The sequence below is a fragment of the Amphiura filiformis genome, chromosome 13 (assembly GCF_039555335.1).
Source record: "Amphiura filiformis chromosome 13, Afil_fr2py, whole genome shotgun sequence".
NCBI lineage: Eukaryota > Metazoa > Echinodermata > Ophiuroidea > Amphilepidida > Amphiuridae > Amphiura > Amphiura filiformis.
The window spans coordinates 26,263,758-26,281,580 of NC_092640.1; the positions used below are offsets into that span (position 1 = coordinate 26,263,758).

At 37.6% G+C, this 17,823-nt stretch overlaps 1 protein-coding gene across 1 annotated transcript in view; it reads right to left on the reverse strand.

Annotated features, from left to right (window-relative positions):
- Positions 1–236: 236 nt before the first annotated feature.
- Positions 237–17,823, reverse strand: part of LOC140168171 (band 3 anion transport protein-like) — a 49,388-nt gene continuing 31,801 nt past the window's right edge. Inside the window, 14 exon segments of the mRNA XM_072191500.1 lie at positions 237–2,620; positions 3,295–3,465; positions 3,856–4,025; positions 4,735–4,988; positions 5,854–6,020; positions 6,947–7,036; positions 7,753–8,061; positions 8,849–9,043; positions 9,482–9,630; positions 10,863–11,069; positions 13,098–13,314; positions 14,138–14,193; positions 14,196–14,517; positions 16,294–16,420. Of these exon segments, the coding sequence (XP_072047601.1) occupies positions 2,555–2,620; positions 3,295–3,465; positions 3,856–4,025; positions 4,735–4,988; positions 5,854–6,020; positions 6,947–7,036; positions 7,753–8,061; positions 8,849–9,043; positions 9,482–9,630; positions 10,863–11,069; positions 13,098–13,314; positions 14,138–14,193; positions 14,196–14,517; positions 16,294–16,420 (2,500 nt within the window). The 3' untranslated portion in view covers positions 237–2,554.

A 17,823-nucleotide genomic window follows, 5' to 3' on the forward strand; every position in this document is an offset into this window, starting at 1 on the left:
TTGCTGGGTAAGAAAGCGTGCTTTGCATAGTATAAGATGGTCTAGTGAGTATTATTAGCCTTTTCGAAGCATGGCATACACAATATCATAGGGCAGAATTCAATATGGGTAAAACCCGCCAAATTCAAAATTCCTATTGTGTCCGCCATACCTATAAAAGGCTTAGGCCTATAGCGCCTAGTCTACTTGAAACACAATAACATAAGAAAAGATAAGAAAAATCACGACACGAAAAGTAATTTATATATATGTTCATTTATTTATTTTCAAAATATAACCCGAAACAATAATTGACCAATTTCATTTTCTTCATTTCACTGGTTTATGCCGGGGATTTATGTAGATCATGACCAGGGTAGGAAACTATTCAATGCCAATAGTGCGTTATATCACACCCACAATACCTCTGCACACATTACGTTGATAAACTGAGAAACGCACACCCTAAACATGCGTACCATAATAAACGTTCACAGCCAGAATCTGCTCATCGAGTTTTGTACAAGTCTTTACAAGTAAGATCTTTGTCCTGGATAACTAACGAGAGCAAACTAACGATACTGTGACGTATACCGTCACCACAATTTAGCGTTTCACCAAAGTTAAGCCACGATCAAGGAAATGATGTTGGCAGACTCTGGCGTATAAATTTTCATAATTATCATATTATATACATATACAAAAACAATTGCACATAATTATTGCACTTCATTCATTCGTTCCAGACCTTAAAGGACAGAACCTAAGAGATATTTTGTGTTACATACCATGTTCCTCTGACAAAATTATCGACTCGACTCCGAGTCAAAGATTATGCATTATATACAATTATAATCATTTGATTTCCTCGAGTTGATGAGGTCAAAACGTTATATACGCAGGAGCTGCGTGTGCGTACAGATTTCCCCGCCCTTTCTACATGCACCAGCGTTTCGACTCAATGTGCTTTTTCTAGCTCTGTGACCTGAGCTGCTTACTTGTGAAGATAAGGCACTTATATAATATAGGGTATTTTTTAAACATTGTCAAACTTGATTATACACAAATTTTAATACATTGGAGCAATTTGCATACACTTTACATACATAATCAACTTTCAAAATGCAAGCATCCTTACTGTAAGTAAGATCACTTCAAAATACAAAAGTGATCACGTAAACTATCGAGACAAGGCTGAAACTTTTAAGGTAGCCAATCAAATTTTCAATCTTGTGCAACTTGATTATATTAGTTGAGCTGCGAGTCTGTCATTTGATACAACACTTAACTTTAAACATGTTAAACTTAAAATACAATAACCGGTAACAAGCATAAAAGTTATAATCTATAAAATTAAATCAAATTAAAAAATATATATTCTCCAAAAGTTTTGAAAGCCCTCGGTAGATTTATCGTATTAGCAATTTTTAAATTCAAGTTTCTTTACAACCATTTGGAATTTAATTTTGCAGACTGATCAAAGGTATATATCATATTGTTACAAAATTTTAAAAGTTTAAGTACAAATTTGGCTTAAATGCTCATGCACTCGCGTAGTTTGAGAAATTTAACTATATTACCATACCATGCTTACCATGCTTACTAACTTAGTCCATATCTACAGAAGTTGATATTGACTTATTAGTCGGCAGCATAAGAACCAGCTTATTTTGCAGCACCAAATTGATATAGTAAGTTTTAACAACACGACTTTCACTTAATTGATTAGTCTACATAGTTTTACAAGATATTAATTTGTACATAATAAGATTAAGTTTTATATTAATTACAAGAACATTCATTGTCCAATATGCATTGTCCATTATGCTTTCCAACCCCGTTTTGGGAAACAATCGCTATTTCTGACACCGATCGATAAAACCTGTTCAGTTTAACGATATTTCAACTGGAATAATGGAATTTACCAGAATTAACTATTGATTTGCTCAATGCATGGGCTCAATGTGTATTTGATTTATAAAAACAAAGAATGCCTAAGATGAGAAAAATTACATCTCAAACTTTTCTACAAAAAATCACTGACCAACTCGTGACCTGAGGTCACAAGTCAAAGCTCACAAGCCACATAATTATTTTCTTATATTCATCTCACTAAAATGCCCCCGGAAAACACACGATTCATATTTTATACAGATACAATTGTGGCACGTGACCTATGAACTTTGACCACTGGGTCGTAGGTCATAATTGTCATATTGAGTCAGACTTTTTATCTGCCTGTCCAATTGCATTCACCTCACTGACAAGTATATAACATAAGGAGCTCATACATGCTCATCTGTCATGCCACAGTCCCGGGCCAAAGTTCTTTGTAACCTTTGAATGTGTTTGGTACAAAAACTCATACCCACAAATTGAGGTCAAATGTTGAGCTACGGTTATTAAATGAGCGTTCATGTACCGTGGTATTGAAGATGAATCCATCACACACAAAATACGCACACCCATGCAACGCCTCATACAAATGACTACTTCCAAGTGGAATTCATTCATTAAATCACTACGCCTGCATGTTGCTGCAACATTTTCTCAATATATCGGATCATCATTTTGTTTATGTCGGCACCAACGCCTCTTGAGCCATTTCGGGTTCATCTTCTCCTGCGTCTGCGCAGTCAAGCTGGAAAAAAGAACAAAACCAAATCAATGATGGTGAAAGACATTTTCTAGCTGAATGATCCCCTTTTTTATTCATTAGGCTACATATCCAGTAGAGAGGTGACCGTATTTGCCAGAGCGGGTTTGGGTTTGGGTTAGGGTTTGGGTTAGGGTTAGGGTTAGTGGGTTAGGGTTAGGGTTTGGGTTAGGGTTAGGGTTTGGGTTAGGGTTAGGGTTAGGGTTTGGGTTAGGGCTTCCGGCAAATACGGTCATCGTCACTATCTATCACACAATAAACAATTTTCACACAAAATGTTAACACAAATTTCACATGTGTCATGCAATGACCGCTGTTTCTCTCACTCTATCGCCCAATGGCCTCACCCTTTCCTGAAGATAGATGTCACCGATAGTCCATAGTTTCATGTTGGTAAGTACAGGTATAACACTGTCATATGTGAAAGCTCACACCCCTATGAGTATCTCAAACATGACAATCTGTTGAGCCACGATTATTAAATTCCAATTATGTTTATACATTCATAGAATGTCTTTTTTATAACCTTTGTTTGCTTTGGATACAAAACTCATACTTCACAACTTGAGGTCAAATTTTGAATAATGATTTTTCAATGAGGGTTATTAAACTGTGCCATCATAAAGGAAGCTATTTTGGTGATAAAGCATTAAACTTACCGCATCTAGTTCTTGCTCGGTAAAGATTTTGCCAAGTACTTTACGTATAGGCACAAGAAGGATAAGGAAGAACGGAAACGCTAAGGCAGCTGGTGAGATCTTGACGCCCCATAACATGGCCACACCACCTAACTGGATTATTGTGTACATATGACATCTCCATGGTCGGACCTAACAACAGTAATACGACAATAAGAAAATCATCAACATAATGAGGTTGCCACACAAAAGAAATCATCAACATAATGAGGTTGACACCACACAAAAGAAAATAAACATGAGGTTAACACACAGAAAAAAGAATGCAACATTATTTTCATATGCAGTATTACGTTACTCTATAATATTCTGTATATTTCGCCCCTTGCAGATCTGATGTATTTATCACCGTTTTAAGTTCGTAGAAGCAAAGGCAAACGCATTATACATGGAGATTTTGTTAAAAGCTCTTAAAATACAAATACTTTTTTTTTTTTCAATAGTGTGTCTCCATTCCACCCTCGGACGCTATTACAGACCGTTTTGAAATGTATCTTATTATTTTGATTATTTTGTACTTACGTTTCTAACATATTTGACATCAGGATGATGTTTCCTAGGCATAGCCATCATGAAAACTCTGTCTGCAAACTGGACACCATTCAAAGAACTGACGCCCATGAAAAGGAACACACCGAACAATACAGCTAGTGGAACCCTCTTTAACACAGGTGCCAAGGCAATAGACAGACCTGTAAATATGTTAAGAAGTGTTGGGAATTCCCTTTAATCCAATGATCCGGTTTTAAGAATATTCATGGCATACATATAGATAGAAATACAATACTATGTGAAGCTATCTGACATAATCTGATCTAATCGGACAAGTCCGCAATAAATAAATTGAGATATAAGCAAAAATAAGGAATAAAAATACAATCAAAACACAAGAAAATAAATATATAAATATAGGCTTATAACCTTTCAACCAAGTATACCAGGGATGTTGGATCTTCAATAGCAGTAGGCGTAGGTACTGAGGAAGTTAGAAATCGTAATATTACTCAATTTTTAAATTTTCTGACTTTGGTCTGAATGTATTAAATCATGTCACATATTGTGGTTTACTTCATTGCAATCCTATTATGTTCGTGTTTTGTCAGGTGTTAGACAATAAATAAATCTAAATGCGCTACAAATTATAATAATGGCATGGCGTCAGCTGGTAGTGCGTGTGTGCAGGGTATGTGATGGGGGTAGGGTGCGGGGTATCCTTGGTAACACGATATTAATCCCGAGCCTGTGTGTACCGACAAAATCGGCAATATTGTGCTTCTTCTTTTTGGCCCGTTTCAGTCCAAAAAGAACCTAATTTTGGGCCATTTAAACATGAATATTGCACATTTATGCGGGCTACTGAAACCATGTGTGTAGGGGTGTCTTTGGAATCCGTTATCTTACCTATCATCAGGTTAACAAGAAGAGCCGTAACTCGCTGTTCTCGTACTGATTCCAACCTCGGTTTCTCGCCCGGAGCATGTGTAGTACTGAACACAGTCAATGCCCCCAGATGCGTTACGGACCTTACAGTAGCGGACCAGACCCACGGTAATCCTAAGAATCCATTAAAAGCGGCTAGGATGCCCAAAATTTGAAGATCAAGATGGAAACCACCTCCTTTCTTTAACTTGTTATCCTTTTTGTTAACAATGAGTCTGAAAACATAATCAAAATAATGAGGGAAATGAGACACATGAGAAACACGATTGCAACACACATATATGAACCATTTAAGGCACAACATCTTTTTTTGGTCCAATAGCGCTATCGGTGCCCGAAGAGGTACCAATGGCACTTTTTGTCGTGCCCTGAACATTTGTACAGTACATTTGTTTTTTATTTAAATGAAAAACAATAACACTATGAAACTGTTAATTATTATGATTGATACAGTTCAGTATATCTCCAGGGAGTGATGTTAACATGGTTAAGAGTCTGCATCGGTACCTAATCTGGCACCGATAGTTCTATAGAACCAAATTGGATGTGGTGCCTAAAACTTTTCTTTACAGCAAACGTTCTTAATGACACATATTCCTGGAACAGCTAAAATTTTGAAATCCTCCATAAAATAATGAGAGTTTATCATACATTGCTTTTAGTACTTTTTATAATAGATCACCACAATCAACAAACACACTCAAAGTGACCATAAATAATAATAATAATAAATAAATTTTGGATTTATAAAGCGCCTTTCTCCAGATCTTAGAGGACTCAAAGCGCTGTACTCTGCCAAAGCTACGGACAAGAAATAGTAGGCCTGGACATTTTGGCTTTTACGACTAAATGGAAAATCAGTACAGATCGGTCAAACTGTATTCAGTTATTATTTGCCATTTAATAGGCACAAAAGTTCACACTAACGAAATGGTACTAGTGAATAATTTTCCATATTCGACTAATACATTCGCCATTTATACTTAAAATATTTTATGTGTTTGATGGCGATGGTTTATGTGTAGATGGCGATAGTTTTGTATAATTTGTCACAGATACATTATCTCTAGAAACACTTACTCGGTGATCAAGACTTCCATAAACATAAGAATGAAAGCTAGGAGAGCAGGTACAATGGCAGCGGCGATCCACATGGGAGGGAACGGTTTCTGGTTGCCCATAGGGTTTACTAACCAGCCACGCTTGCAACCATCAGTAGGTACCAAACCATTAGGGACATCCAGTTTCTGTTAGAAAGAGGAACATTATTAGTTAATGAAATTAATGGTACAAAAGGATTGCCAGGAAATCCATATTAATCATCAAGATACTTTTATTATAATTGGTATTGTGTAAAAACTTGGCAAAGTAACTTGATCCAACAATATTTAATAACTTTAGGAAGATTAGTAAGTTAGTGGTTAATCTAAAACATTTGTCGGAATTCACGTAATGGAATGATACTTGAGAGTGATAATAGATATTAAATTGAAAAGACCGCGGCTTGTGCTGGTTCGTACCGTTCGATAAATACGGGAAAAACACACAAAAAAGCAGCGCAATGATTCATTTTATAGTGCGCTACGCACAGACACAACGCCCAGAAGTTGACCCACAAGCCTCAGCACACTATACATGTTTGTCGCTGACCATTACATTTAATAACAACTAAGGGACTTTGTTGCTTAGAAGCGCACACCCGAGACATTTCTCAATTGACCTTCGCAGCCAGGATCAGCTCTCCGAGTTTCGTATGGGTGACAACGAGACAATTAGTAGTAAGTTCCTTGTCCAGGAGAATGTACTAAACCACCACCAGGGTTCGAACCCGTAACCTCTCGAACCATAGTCGAACGCATTATCGATTGAGCTAACTTAATTGCTGTAAACACACTCTGTCCGCTACTCACATCCGGTGAGTGGAATATGTTTAGGCTTTGCAGTTTCATACCGCGTGGTGCAACCTTTGAAGTTGCTCCAAACGTTAGTCAAGCCATTAATTCCGATTTGTTTTTGCACAAGTTTGGTACCATATTGCAGCTAACAACATTCTCCTTGCGTTCATATAATTTGTATTACTTTCAATTAAATGTGCTCAAAGTTTTTACCTCTCAAACAAGGGGGACGTTGTTTTTTGAGATATTTGTTATGTTTACATGATGATAATACTTACCGTTGTGTAGACGGTGGTGATTGCCAGATCCTTGCCTACCATGACCATGATAGCAATGGGAATACCAAAATCAGCCAAGAGTTTCCTTGCCTGTGATGGATTTAAAAAAAAGTATATTTAAAATGTAAAGGAGGAGTAATAATGAGGGCTGGATGATTAGCCCAGACTTATTTGGACTTGGTTTAGGTTTACACAAAATGGAGTCGATTCAATCGCTCATTCACCATTCTCATAGAGTCATCAAGTCTTTGCCATTCTAAATAATGTATACTTATTATACGGTTTAGACCAACAATTTAGCAGTTATGAGGCCCAAAAGTTTCCATAATTCTAGGGTTAAAGCCAACCTTAAGCTTAATTTAGTACCAAGAGTAGGTATTAAAATTCCAAGCCAGTTTCCCTATTACATGTATTATAATGATTATATCAAGCATTCTACAACTGCTCTTAAAATGATCATATCAATCATTTCTGTGTAGTGGCAGTGCCATTTGTTGTTATTAAGTGTATGCCGTATATAGAATGTTTTGAAGCTATATTTGAGACCATAAAATATAAAACCAGTTGTAAAATGATCATTTTAGTGAGGTAACTAGGTTGTAAAATACATATTGATAAACAATGCAGTACTAGTTCCTATGTTTTTTTCGAAATTAAGAGGTTATAAACATATTAATTTCTGATACTTAGAAAATATATATATGTTACGGATAAAATTAGCGGATATTTGGGATATCCTTTATATTGATATTTGAGACAACGCTTTGTAAATTATTTCTATCAAAAGAAACCAAGAAAATGCTCACACTTTTGCCGAGAAAATGACCGTTCTTGAATACTTTCAACTGGTTAGCCAATAGGTATGTACCGAACATAAGAATAGTTGACAGCAACGCTGTGTTCGGTTGATCTGACTTTGGCGGTTCTTTCTCTGCACAAAGTGTCCCGTTACCACCTCCTGGAGATCCAAGTGGGTTATCCGTGATGCTAGCGCCCCACCCCATCGTGGGGGCAGCTTGTGCTGCTGGTATTGTAACCTGCCCGGCGACGTCATTTGTGCTATTGGCAATGGAACAGTATGCCTCCAGTGTATGTAGAGGATGTTGGAAGTAAATCTGCAAGGTAATGGAATACGTTTAGAAGAATCAATTCGTATAATTATGAAAATTCTCATCATGATGTCAACATCAAAAGCGATTGCAAATAATTTCAGCTCAGAATAATCTATTGTATTCATATCATATGCTAGTGCAATGAGGCGGTAGTTCGTAACTCTGGAGTACAACATTAACTGTTTAATCCGGGTTTGTGCCATGCGCCACGGTTTTGGGTAAATTTTCAGGAAATTTGTCCCTCATCGGTGGGTTTTTTGCAGAGACAAATGCGCCCAAATTACATAAACTGGGCCCATGTTGGATATTTCCCCAAATGCCTTGTGTGATAAATTGGTATAAAATATTAATGGGTCGTAATGTTTACTTCTACATAATTATAGAGAAAGTAAGATTTTGAGGATCAAACCAATGCTTTCCAGCGCACGTATTAACACTATTAATCCTTCAATATAACCAAATTGGATCATTTTCATGCAAACAGACAAAAGGAAAGAAGCAAATCGCAAATTTTGGCAACATATTATATGAGCACACAATTTTTTTTTAATCAATTGACCCAAAAAACATTAATCAGCGCCGATTCGGCGCCCCAAAGATGGCGCCCAGGGCACGTGACCCCCTCCCCAGCTACGCCACTGTTTAGTTATTGCCGGGGTTGTTGCAGATTCATTTCATTATTACCCCTGTTCAGTGTTCAAAATATACTAATGTGAGAGTTAAGTCAACTGGTTTACTGATTATGGAGACCTTCAAAAGATCACTTATTGCATAGAAAATAACAACTTACTTGTACTAGTTTGTTGAACACCTCATAGATGAAAATAATGGAGATAAGGAACGAGAAGATCTCTTCGGTGAATCGGCTGATGAAGCGGACAAGAACACTGCCCTCAGCGGCTACACATATTGTCGCCGTTAGACATATCCAAACACCAACCCAAAACCGGAACGGTAGATATTCAATGTCCATGCTCTTACAGAACTGATAATGGAAAAAAACAAGACGAAAGTGTGTTTGCGGCGTTATAATTAATATTATGCCAAGTTCTCCAAGAGTATAATAGCTCCTGCATAAACGATACATTGAAGTTTAGGCCAAAAAAAAAAAAGGTTTGTCTCAAAGCTTGCGCGCGCATTTGTAAAATCGCGCGATTTGAAAAAAAGGAAATGCGGATTTTTTTTTATTTAAGAAAAATGTAGTTTTTTCCGGAAAAATTTGGCGAAAATCAGATTTTGAAAGATGAAAAATTTGATAGAGAAAAGAAATTCTAAGTTAAAAATAGCTAAAACATATTATGTGTACATTAGTGTGATAGCTGTTGGTATTGTAAAGGTCTAGAAATGAGAATTATGTAATGTTTTGTTAGAACCATTGATAAATGATCACATCAAACAACGTCGAACGTGGTGCCCTACTCACCTTAAACAAGTTCTCTTCAAACACTAATATAGGACCAGTTACACCTATGATGACAAGAGGCTGTCCAGAGAGCAACGCAAATACAACACCAGCAATGGCGGAACCAATGATCATCTCCGATATACCCATCCAGTTCTCTGTTTTCTCGCCTGTAATCAACATATAATTGGGTAATGAACATGACTACGAAGTGTTGGAACTTAAAAGTTAGTTTTGCCTGTTACCTATGTTAACTTCTTTTGTACTAAGTTCATTGCAAATGTTGTTTGTCTTTAATCCGCTAATTGGGTCACCAGTTGGTGTAAATAATGCAGCAAAGGAGACATGTCAATTTGTAAGCGCTCTTTAGCAAAGTCATAGTAACTTTTTACACAAGATTTGCAATTTAAAGATAATTGGTCATGGCTCATTCTAGTGACGCTAGTATATGGACAATATAAGTGTGCTTTATCATTTAATGATATAAAATTTGAAATATTGTAAGGAACACTTGAGGTTTTGACTTTTAAAACCTACATTTTGGTCAAAAAAATATGCTTGGATAGGTAGTTTTCAACAGATTTTCCACAAATAGTAACTTTTTGAAAGATTTGCAATTTAAAGAGAATTGGTCATGGCTCATTCTAATGACGCTAGTATATGGACAATATAAGTGTGCTTTTTCATTTAATGACATAAAATTTGAAAAATATTGTAAGGAACACTTGAGGTTTTGACTTTTAAAACCTACATTTTGGTCAAAAATATGCTTGGATGGGTAGTTTTCAACATATTTTCCACATTCGCCTTGCTATAACATTGAATTGCGTTATCTGTTGACCTAGTGACGAAAAGTGTTTTTAGGGGGAAGTGTTAGCTTTCGTTTGATATAAAAAAAAATCTGATTGGGTGAAGGGAACACTTGAGGTTTCGACAAAAATCAATCAAAGAGGCCCATTTTTCAGCTAGAAGCTCCACAGCTCTTACATTGCTATGCACTCAACCGTGTAGTGTAATCAAAGACTGTGCGGAGACAATCACTGCTTGCTTGAGAACTCTTGGGCGAAAATGTGTGCTCAGGTGTATCGGGGTGGAAACTGTGCGCATGATGGTTTATAAGAGGATCGTTTTTGTATAGAAACCTTTCCATATGAGAATTATGCAGTTTGACCACATCATCCACCACCATTGAGAATGAAAAGGCATTCACAAAACTATAAATGCCGAGGATGAGGCTGACAATATTAAAGATAATGAGGATGAGGATGAAGAGGATGAAGATGAGGAAGACGGGGATAATATGGAATGTAAAGATAATAATGATGAATATATACACATATGTGTCTTTATTGACGGCGCAGTTTCTTGCAGCTGCTAGATACTCTTCATGCTTTAAACTTACCAAGAAGACCTCCAAATGTAATGGCAGGTGCCAATGCAGCAAAGAATATGAAGACAACGGCAGCTAGACTTTGGCCGTTGAGGGCATCCTTGAAGTCACTGAAATAAAATGGATACCTGCGTTTGACATCATTCCATAAACCACCAAACGGCCTTCGGGTCCTCTCCAGTGGATTCACAAGTGCTGCTGGTTTTTTGGCGCCCTTTTCTATGTAAGAACACAAACAATGAGAAGAATTGGTTGAATAATAATTGTGCATTATGTAAACATCATATCAATAAGAAACAGTGTCTATGACAAGAGCTGTTGATGAAATAAATCTTATCACAAGATGACTTCAACAACTATGTTTACGTATTGTAAAAAGGTAAAACAATAGATGAGGACAAGACTTTAGAATATCTGTCCTCACCTCATGTACAGGCTGAGTGAAAAAGAAGTAAACTCATGTTTGAGATGCTGTAACTCAAGATCTGCAAGGAATCTGCTAAAAATAAAAATACCACTGGAAAGAGTAAATTCTACACATTTAAATAAAGAAAAGAATTGTTGCAATTGCTCACAGCAAACTAAAGTTATACTCATTTGAATACAACCACCCATTTTTGTAGCTGCACACGGCTGATTGATTTTCATTCATTTCAATTTCGACGAATCAGCAAAGTGCTAACAGGATTTATTGTTGAAAAGACAACTTTTGCTTTTAATTAATATTCAACAAAGTCCATGACGGTACTATAGTTTGTAGGGATACCAATTCAAGTCTTTACGAACGATCCGGCAGAAGCTTGATTGGGGAATGTGGGGTAAAGGATTGAGCTGATCTTTGGTTTTGCTGTAACGCATGTCTAACTCTAGCAATGTTCATTTATGATCTAGCAGTTCGTGGTCTGCCTGAAGCTTCCGGCTGTCTGTTCCTTGGTGTCCCATGCACATTGAGCTTGTTCACATTCTTATATACTGCTCCCTTAGCTGCTCGGTTAGCTGTAGGAAATTGGAGACGAAAAAGACGCTGAACTTCAGTGGGACTCTAAAGTTAGTTTCATGATACTTCGTCGACAGAAATGTGCGCTCCCGTGCGGTAAACTGTGGTGCCATGTTGTCATTTTGCCCGTTTTATTATAATGTAGTGCAATGAGGTAAAATTCATATTGAAAAGAGCCCTTTAACATGTAGGAATTATTGATCGAAACCACACCTGCCACAGAACTTTATTTGCATTGAATATCGCGCCTTACCAATCAATATAATAGGTAGGCCCCTACTTGGGAAGTGAAACCGTGTGCAGCTACAAAAATGGGTGGTTGTATTCAAATGAGTATAACTTGAGTTTGCTGTGAGCAATTGCAACAATTCTTTCTTTTATTTAGACGAGTAGAATTTGCTCTTTCTAGTGGTATTTTCATTTTTAGCAGATTCCTTATATATCTCGAGTTACAGCCCCTCAAACATGAGTTTACTTCTTTTTGACTCAGCCTGTATGTCAAGGTATTAAAGTACAGTAGCTATAGATATTGTATCGCGCCGAAGATCTGCCATTTAATAGATATCACATCGCTTTACATTTATTCACTCGGTCGGACATCCGGGAATATTGTCCCCTTCGTCCCCTTTGCACAAGCGCGCGCATAGCAGCCAGCTCGAGAAAGGGGAACTGCGCATGCGCACACTGGTTTTACAAGGCTATTCCCCCTTTGTGACGTCAGCCCGACCAAGAGAATGCCAGGATTCGAACCACCTTGCGCGCATGAGTCAAAAGCTCTAATCGTTAGACTACCGTGCTCACATTGATTTATAATGCGCTATAACCCCACAATCCTCAGCACGTTTTACACACCCTATAAACCAGTTAGCATTATTCATGGATGCAGCTCTAGACATGCGCACAACCCTAATCAGCCTATATATAACCATCGCAGCCATGTTAAGCTCCCCGCGTCCCGTACGGGGCCATTAGCAGTATGTTCTTTGTCCACGGGAATTTCAAGATACCACTAGAATAGAATTATGACACAGGGGCTTACACTTGTACCATCACGCACTTGTGCACCAGCGTTTTACCAATTAAGCTGTTTGACAGCTACAAACACGGTAAATAGTAGATTTTTTTGTGACGTTAACTGTATTTAATCTAGAAGTTCCAAACCTGATAAACCTCAAGGTAGGCTTGTATTCTATCGAAGCATATTGATATTTTTTTTTAAATCGTATTATGTCTAAGTTATTCATACGTACTGCCATCTGTAAGCAATTCGTCGTCGGTTGTATCTGAATCCCAGTCGTCGTCATAACCAGCCTCCTTGCGCAGTTGTTTTTGTTTTCTTAACACAGGCATCAGTAGTTCTTTATTCCAGTTACCAGCTGGTAGTACCATCGTCTCGCCGATAAATTTATTCATGGCGGCAAGAATGTCTTTCATTTTTTCCGCAGTGTATGCTGCTTCATTGAAGTTCTGGAAAAGGAAACAGTACAGCACATTTGATTTTTATAGATATCTTTTGCAACATCGTCAATAATTCGCCAACAAAATTAGTGCAGTCCGTTAACAAACTTTCAGGAATACCACGTAAGCTTTAGTTTGCCGAAAATAAGATACGTTCATCTATAGACCATTCCTATATTTGACACTTTCCTGCCGTTGATGGTGAACATCGATATTATACCCTTCTTGATCTCTCTTTCATTATTTTATAATACGTAATATCTATGTGATTCATATCATTGTACACTTCACACGGTTGTTTGATGGCATGTAGAACTGTATTAATTTTTAAGCAAAGTTGAACACTGATGGCGCGATTTATCATAAATCTTGTTTGCTTCTTTACAGACACTTGTATAATGGCATTAAAACATCACAAAAATGAGTAACATCCAGCAAGGAAATTTTCAAACTACTTTTTATCATGAAATGAAAGGATTAACTCATATTATAGGGCTAAATTCAATTTAAAATATGTAAATAGCGCCCTCAATTTTGACAAAAATACACAATCTATAGAATATAAATTACCCACAAAAGGCAGAAAAAGATGAAAAATTTGAAAGAGTTGAAAATAGCTAAAAATATATGTGTATATTGTGATAAATTACTGTTGGTATTGTTAAGATCTAGAATTGAGAATTATGTAATGTTTTGTTAGAAAACGTTAAAAAAATGAGCACGAACAACCGTGTCCATCAACGGATCAACGTCAAGAAGTTCAAAATTATCGGCCTAGGATTGCCTGTACCTCAAGTTGCAAGATGCAGATACAAAAGACAAAATGTCTTACCTCACTGGACATAAGTGTCGAGAAGCATCTTCCGATCTCATAGTAATCAACCTCCCTCCTCCGGGTCCTAGCAACACAAACATAAATCTCACTGGTATAGGAACCTCTGTAAGTCCATCCAGCTGAGTTCCTTCTGCCAAACGCACAAAGCTCAACACAGGCCTCTCTAAACAATCCATTTCACCAACAAGTACAGTCACCCCTTCGGCCCCTTCTGGGATTTTCTTCATAATGTCTGATTTCTGTTTGTCAGCTTCCATTGTCATACGACGAGGCTCTTTGCCTTTTTTATATTTGCCTTTTTTTCCTTTGGATGATGAGGGGTCATCGAACTGATTATCATTGTTCTCGCTTTGTACTATGGGTATCTTAACATCATTCTGGAATTAAGAAGATGATTATTTCGTATATGACAAAATATTATGCACACGAGAGGATATTGAACTTTGAATTTCCCGCATATTGTGGTACATTGGTTGATTCTTGCTGTCCATGTTCAAAACATTTTAGAATAGAAATATTGTTACATGAGACCAATTAATATCTGCAAGTTGTATTGTAACATTACTGATCTTGCCACCTCTTCTTGTCGATCTCATAAACCAATTGTAAGCTAAAACCTGATTGGAAATATTATTGTTTTATTGTCCTCAACGATAGCCCTTTGTTTGCTCGACATCCAATTTGTTCGACACGTTAAACATGGTAAATTGGTAACCTTTATTCTAACCCTACTGCCCTAACCATGTGTAAAACTGAACTGAACTGAACTGAACTGAACTGTGACCTGCTTCCACGAAATGAGCGTTAAGTCGCAATTTGGTAGTTTTGAGACATCCTGGCTGACTGAGTTGATGTTCTTCGTTTGCCGCGCTCCTGTACAAGCCTGTATGTCCTTATAAACTGCTCAAATAAACAAAGTCCGCAGTCATGTAACCCGTCCTACACCAAATCCTGATCTTGTTATGAAAATTTGATTGATACGGTTGTCAGCAGAATCTTGGTAGCTCTAATTTGATACCAAATTTGATACCAAACACTCAAAAGTGACAAAGACTGATACCAGTTTATGGCATTTGGTGCATTTTCAAAAGTTGCAAATCAAAACGATAATGCGGTCGAAATTGCTTAGCGTGGCAATGTGGTCAAGCTTGCTTGCCCACGACGAACCCATGTCGACTATCCCAAGTACGCGCTTTATTCAATTGTTAATTTAAAACGCATGGATTGCTACAGTGCTTAACTGATGAATACTAGGGCACGATGCGATCGATATGACCAAGCGGTTGTTTCGGGCTATGTCAATGGTCGCGCTGTGCCATTCACCTCTACAGCTCCGCGTGGTCCATTTTTAATTTGCAACTTTTGAAAATGCACCAAATTTCATATACTGGTCTCAATCTCTCTGAATTTAGAGTTTTTGGTGGCAAATTTGGTATCAAGTTGGAGCTAGCAAGATTCTGCACACGACTTTATCAATTAAATGTTCATAACACGATCAGATTTTGGTGTAGGGCGGGTTACATGACTGCGGACTTTCTTTATTTGAGCAGTTTAGAATGGACCATTGTGCTTCCATTCACCAAGGACATACAGATATACTACTGGCTATAACAGCTGCTTAAACAATGAACACCAACGCAGTAACCAGGGCTTATCGAAACTACCAACTTGTGACTTTATGCTCATTTCGTGGTAGCAGATCACATATTGAAATTCATAACTAATCCTGTCTTTGTTGTTGATTGCATGTCGAGCATGCGCCATTGGGAACTTTCCGAATTAAAGACCTTATGTATATTTCGGAACATATCGTTATGCATTCGTCAGACGGCCGAATCCGGATTCGGCTTTTCGTAAATTCATGTTTATATGCATGCATTAGTTTTGAAATGGAGAACAAGGGATCAATGATTAACCTATAGAGGGCAGCATCACCGTACTGCAACGTACTGTTAATGCACTATTAGCTAACCATGTATGCCGCCCTCGTTTGATTACTTATTAGGCTGTTGTCATCTGATCTTCGTTAAAAAATTTACCAAAAGCCGAATCCGGATTCGGCTGTCTGCCGAATTCATAACGATACTTATGTACTTCGGAATAATGAGCAGTAGGAAGTACGATAAGTTAATGTTCGGAGGATAAGGACTTACATCTTTGTTTCCGTTTGCAAAATGTACACTGACCCCTTGTCCTGGATGCTTGAGATGCTTGAGGTCACGTTGCTCCTGTGCCGACAGATTAGAAGGGTCTTCAAAAAGTCCGCCTTGTCCATTTTGTCTGCATGTGGTGATAAAAGGCAACAGAGTTGTTGTAAACATCAACTTTGCAATTTCGGTCATTCCCGAAATCCTTGGTAAAGAAACTGAAATTACGTCATCGTCGCATCATTAAGCACATCACCATTGTGCACCCTTGATAGATTGAGCATGCGCATTGGCTTTGTGATGACGTTATTTGGACTTCATTTGCAAAGGATTTCTGGAAATGCCAAATGGCGAAATGCATGGATTTGTCAGATGATATGATTGTGTTTCCACGCACAGTGGTTTCCAGTAATGTTAATTCAATGCATTGAAATCGAATTGAATTGAAATGAATTTTGGGCGATTTTCATTTCAATGCATTGGAATTGAATTGGAATCGAAATGACTGGGCTTGGGCATGAATTGAATTGGATTGGAATTGAAATCATCATGAGCAATGAAGAATTGAATTGGATTGGAATTGAAATCATCATGAGCAATGAAGAATTGAATTGGATTGGAATTGAAATCATGTTGAGTGATGAAGAATGAAGTGGATTGAAATGAAATTCAGCTTTGATTTCAATTCAGCATTTCAATTCATAAGCAGATGTCTGTGATTCCAGATCCACGAGGAATAATCTGATTTTTAAAGGCCCATTCAGTGATTAAATCGGGAGGATCGTAAAAATCATAAAAATTCAGATTTTGGCCCCTGCGATAGTGTCATAGATGTGCTAACATAGCCTGCTAGTGGTTAAGCCGAAAGCCGTGCATTAAATACATAATGAGACATTTTACACGAATCTGTAAATTATATACTTAAATAGAGAAATTAAGTGCATGTATTTGAATGGGGCTTTGTCAATACTGCTGTTTTTGTTGGTTTTTGTTTACCAAATTTCTCATTGTAATAATACCTGCTGACAATTTTAATGACTTATCCTTCACTCTTAGGCAACTTATAAATAATCTGTAACACCTTCGCTGGGATCACCGAATAGACTTTTAACGGGTATTGTGAAACATGAAATGAACATGAACATGAAACGTTTAGATAAAAATTAGTCGAATGATTGACTGATTGATTGATTTTCAAGAATTTGTCGAGGTCATGACGGGGCCCCGAGGGTGCAGGGACCCCGGAGCAAAAGCGAAAATGATAAGAGGAAGAGATGTTAAAAGGGTACCCGGACTGCTCCGTGTCACTGTCCATGGGTCCCATAGACTCTTGCTACGCCTTGTGAAGAATACACTACTCCACCGTTTTCCCCGAAGGGATTTCCGAAATCGCAGAAATCGGTTGCAATTTCACTTAAGTCCGGTTCTTACTCCACATCGCAGCGCGATGCGATGCTGAGCGCTGCGATGCTATAAAAACTGAAATCTGAGCCAGGTTTTTAGGAGCTCGGCGGTAAATATTCTCATCGCGCGGAG